Here is a 4,723-nt window from a genome sequence, read left to right on the forward strand (position 1 = left end):
CTCTTCATCTTCCTCCTTCTCCTCCTCCCCCTCCCCTCTTCTTTCCCCTCTTCTTTCTCCTCCTCCTTCTTCTGGTACTGGGGATTGTTTATGCCTGAGTTACATCCAAAGTCCTTTTCCTTTTTTATTTTGGGACAGGGTCTCACTAAGTTGCTGAGGCTAGCCTCTGAGCTTGCGATTCTCCTGCCTCAGCCTCCCGAGTCACAAAACCACTCTTCTTGAGAACTGCTGCACTACATTATGCTCCCTGGTGGAGGTGATGGTGGAAAGAGGTGGTGGTGCAGCTGGGAATTGAACTCAGGAGTCCGAGAGCCAGTAAGAGGCTGCCTTTGCACCACTGACCTGGACGTCACCGGTTACTCCATAATATCTACCCTCCAGTTCTCTAGTGAAAATTTTCAGTTGGGCACCTTTTTTTTTTTTGCCAGAATAAAGGCTATAATTCCCAGCCTTCCTTGCAGCTGGGGGTGACTGTTATCATCAGTCTAGTTGGGGTCCGGGTCCTTGGTGTCCCAAACAAAGAAATGGGCAAGACACACAGAAGTAACAGGCAAAGTACAGATGACTGAAGGTGAAGGTGCAAGTGGAGCTCCGCTCCCTTAGGTAGATCAGAGTGACTCAGCAAGAGAGAGGGGCTCAAGGCCTGATGTCTGGATATAAGTGTCTTATATGCTGGGCTGTGAGGTGTTCTCTTCCCTTTACGGACCTGATTGAAGACCTCCCCAGTTTGCATTGATTGCCTTTGATACCTAATTTGAATGCTGTCCACTTTACCCCCTTGATCATTTAAAAATACTGAACTTGTGGCAGGAGTTGCCATGGTAACGAGCTTCACTGTAAGTAGGGACCTGCCCTGTCTCCCTGTCTAGTCCTCCAGTGGCATCCTTCTTATACCCTGCTTCCGCCATCTTGGTATCCCTGAACACCTACCTAAGTGGCCATGAGACCACCTTCCAGCCAACGAGGTGGGCGGTGGGCAAATTCCTGACTGTGCCATTACAGGAGAAGGTCATATTCCCCTTCCCTGACTTCTTTCCCAGTTTCACTGCCTGGAATGAGACCTGTTAGCAACAAGGTCAAGGCGTGTCCATACCAGGGAGCCTCTTTATTGCCTGTCCGGCTTGTGGTCAGATTTTCCTAGAGAAATCAACTTTCTTGATTAAGCCACTGTTATTTGAGAGCTTTTATTTATTTATTTATTTATATTTATTTATTTATTTTGCCAAATCTGCACTGTAATATCACACCCATCCAAGCCAGCCACACTGGGAAAGGAGGGAGGAGGAAGCTGGGAGAGGGGGATGGGGATGGAGAGGCACCATCTGTCTGGCTGGGTGAGCTCAGATGCCCAAGGAACCTGGGAAGAAGACTCTGAATTGTGTCTTGAAGGACAAGAAAGATATGGGAAGGCACAGAAGGAGGGGACTCCCTGGAAGGGGCTGCAGCAGAGGTGAGGTCTTGCAGGCTGAGAAGAGAGAGATGCGCATCTCGAACGGGAGCCCGGCACCAAGGGGAGAATTTCACCAGGTGACTGCAACCAGGTGATGAGATATAGTTTGTCATTAGGCCTGGGGGTTTGCGGAGGCTGGGGTGGGAGGCTGAGGAGTGTTTCAAGAGCCTGGCTTGTCTCCAACTCAGAGCATCTACTCTTGGGCTGACCTGTCACTCAAGAGCTTTCCCCACGCTAAGCTGTGTCCAGCTCTGCAAGGCCCAGGGTCTCAAAATCTTCTTTGCCGGCAGGCAGCCAGGGCCAGAAGGAGTGCAGCCAAGGTCACTGCTTTCAGCCCCAGGACCACAGGAGTGAGCACAGACAGGAGGCCTGGGGGCAGAGGGCAGAGCTCAGGCAGGATCCCAGCGCCTGCACCCCAGTGATGTCCCTGCCCTGCTGCTGTTGAACCCCCTGGACAGGTCCTTTCTACATTGGGAGAGGACATCAAAGACCATTCTTCCTTTTGTCCTAGGCCCAGAGAAGCCTGGTATCCTGACCCTGCTGTATCATTTCAACAGCATCCCGAACCTCAAATCAGAGCAAACTGCCCTCATTGATGGCCGCTCAGTCCCTCTGCTTCAGCCCCCAGCCGAATCTAACCCTGAAATGATTCCCATCATGCAGGGTGAGGGTCCAAGTTTTACAGACGAGGAGACAGACCCAGAGTGGGAACTGATTTGCTCAGGGCTGTGTGTGCCCATTGTATTCAGGGACTGAGTTATTACACGGTCCCCCAAGAAACGCGGGCAAAAAGAAGTGACGAGACCCAGGTGGTCTGGCTCCCAGGGATGGCAGGAACAGGGCCAAGAACCAGGGAGGCAATCTGGTCACCTCTGCCCCAAGCTGCCTGTGGTCATTGAGTGCCTCTGAGTTACCAGGTGATATGCCTGACACTTCTGGGCATTTGACACCTGTGATCTCACTGGGTCCACACACAACCCCAGGAGGTGGGCTGATTCATTTTTTTTCCTTCATTTCTCTTTCTTTTCTTCCTTCTCTTTTTCTTTTTCCCCCATGGTTCTATGGATCGAACCCAGGGATGCTCTACCACTGAGCTCTAGCCCCAGCTCCTTTTTAATCTTATTTTTAAGACAGGGTCTCGCTAGGTTGCTGAGTCTGGCCTCAAACTTGCGATCCTCCTGCCTTAGCCTCCCAAGTGGCTGGGATCATAGGCGGGCACGACCATGCCCCGCAGCCTCTCTGATTCTTATTCCTCTTCCTGCTTTTGTTCGTGAAGTCAGCAGAGATTCATAGAGCAAGGCCCACCCCCCCCAAAGGGGCTCCACCCAAGAGGCCGGAAAGGGGCTCCACTCAAGAGGCCCTGCCACAAAGCCATGTCCTGCAGCGCTGTTGTATGTGGCCTCACAGTGCAGCCTCACACTCTGAGTCACGGGGACTCACTGCCTCTCCAGCAAGACTGCCCGCTGACACTGGAAAGCCCTGTCTTTGGTGGATCTGCTGTGACATTGCTCTCTGGGTTCCCCACTCTGCAGCTGAGATGAACCCTAGGGGTTTTCTTGGAACCCTGGGACTGCTCCCTTGCTGTGGCTAAGTCATCTGTGGTCCCCGGGGCCTATGGGGGGCTCATTAATTCCACTGGAGGGAGGTCTACTCACCTGTTGGAGATGCCTGAACTGCAGGTTCATTGATCTCTGTGGGCGACGTGGATTTTGCTGTAAGGGAGAGAGGCAGAGCCCTTCTCTTAACCTTTTTCTACTTCCTGAGCCCCTGTGCTAAGAGCTGAGGTCACCAATATAAATCTGCCAATACCTGGGTTGGGGCTATGAGTCAAACCCTGCGACTACAAAGGACTAGTCAGACCTTCGCCTGAGCATCTTTGGTTTACAGCCAATGTCTGATTCATTGCGGCGTCTCCAGCACTAAGTACAGTGCAGAGCTCTCAACAGGCAAGTGAAAGACACTTTTAAAATTCTTAATGGTCTAGACAAAGTTTGATGGAGCCCAGAAGCATGAGAAGTTAACTTTCTCTGAGAGAAGGGTGAAAAAGTTTCACAGAGGGGCTGGGGATATAGCTCAGTTGCTAGAGGGCTTGCCTGGTATGCACAAAGCCCTGGGTTCAATCCCCAGCACCATAATTTTTTTTTTTTCCACAGAGGAGGGCTGTTTATACTGGGCTTTGAAGGTTGAATAGGAGTTTCCTAGAGAGAAGGAGAAAGTGTTCCAGAGAGAGGGAAAAACTTTCACAATGATATGGAGGCTGGATAGGAGCTGGTGTGTGTGGGATGTGGTGAAGAGTTCCTTCTGGACCACCTGTCCCAGGCAGGCTGCCTCACCTTTCACTCTCAGCTTGCTGCCCTGTCCGGACAGGTACTGTCTGTTGGATTTCCTCTGAAACTTTACACAGTAGTAGGTGCCTGCATCCTTGGTCGAGACGTCTGGCAGAAGAATGCTGAAGTCGCTGTCAGAGGCCCTTACTGCTGTCACATTGGGGTGGGAGAGGCCTGCAAAGTTGTAAATGGCCTCTCGGCTCAGACCAGTCCCCCGGAACCACCTGATGGGGCCAGGGGGACCGTCCCCCAGCACCGTGCAGTTCAGGAGGGCAGTGTCTCCAGTGGTCACCTCCACCAAGTCCTGGGGCTGGATGATCCACAGGTCTGGCTTGGGGTCCCCGGCGCCTGAACTCAGAGAGGGTCTTCGTTGGATTCTGTCTCTCCTTTCATGGTCCACTCATTTCCCCCTCAAAGCTCTCCTCCCTTCCCCCTTCCAGGACTTCTGTCCTTAGCCTTCCCTCCCTTCCTTCCTTATGAGTTGATTCATTCCGTAAGGAGATCCTAATTATCTCCCAAGGACCAATGTTGGGAAGACAGAGCCCTACAGGGCTCCTGACTGCCCTTCCTGAAGTCATGTGGTGGTGCAGATGTTTAAGCAAAGTCCCCTGAGGCTCCACAACTCCAAGGAAGGTACCACTGAAGCTTGGAAGGAGCCAGGGAAACCAGGGGTGATTTCACAAGTGGGTTTTCTTCTGTTTCAACACCAGAAGGCGCTGTGAAGTAGAAATTTTGTTGCCTATTTTACAAGGTAAGCACTTGAAATATGTACAGCTGAAGAGGCTCATTTAAGAACACACTGCTGCCAGGTGTAGTGGCACATGCATTTGGGAGGCTGAGGCAGCAGGCTGCAAGTTCAAGGCCAGCCTCAGCAACTTAGTGAGACTCCGTCTCAAAAAAAAAAAAAAAAAAAAAAAAAAAAAAAAAAAAAAAAAAAAAAAAAAAA

General features: G+C 51.4%; 1 protein-coding gene across 3 annotated transcripts in view; it reads right to left on the bottom strand.

Annotated features, from left to right (window-relative positions):
* Positions 1 to 1,170: 1,170 nt before the first annotated feature.
* The window catches only part of Sirpb2 (signal regulatory protein beta 2), an 11,299-nt gene continuing 7,746 nt past the window's right edge, over positions 1,171 to 4,723 (bottom strand). Inside the window, exons 3-5 of one of the 3 annotated variants that reach the window (XM_048811179.1) lie at positions 3,784 to 3,951; positions 3,106 to 3,162; positions 1,171 to 1,819 (exon numbers count right to left, since the gene is read on the bottom strand). In XM_048811179.1, the coding sequence (XP_048667136.1) occupies positions 1,719 to 1,819; positions 3,106 to 3,162; positions 3,784 to 3,951 (326 nt within the window). In that variant the 3' untranslated portion in view covers positions 1,171 to 1,718. Of the gene's footprint in view, positions 1,820 to 3,105; positions 3,163 to 3,783; positions 4,126 to 4,723 lie in introns of all 3 variants that reach the window. The other 2 variants (XM_048811178.1, XM_015482156.2) reach the window with 2 other exon arrangements.

This window comes from Marmota marmota, unplaced genomic scaffold (genome assembly GCF_001458135.2).
Source record: "Marmota marmota marmota unplaced genomic scaffold, marMar, whole genome shotgun sequence".
In the NCBI taxonomy this organism is placed as follows: domain Eukaryota; kingdom Metazoa; phylum Chordata; class Mammalia; order Rodentia; family Sciuridae; genus Marmota; species Marmota marmota.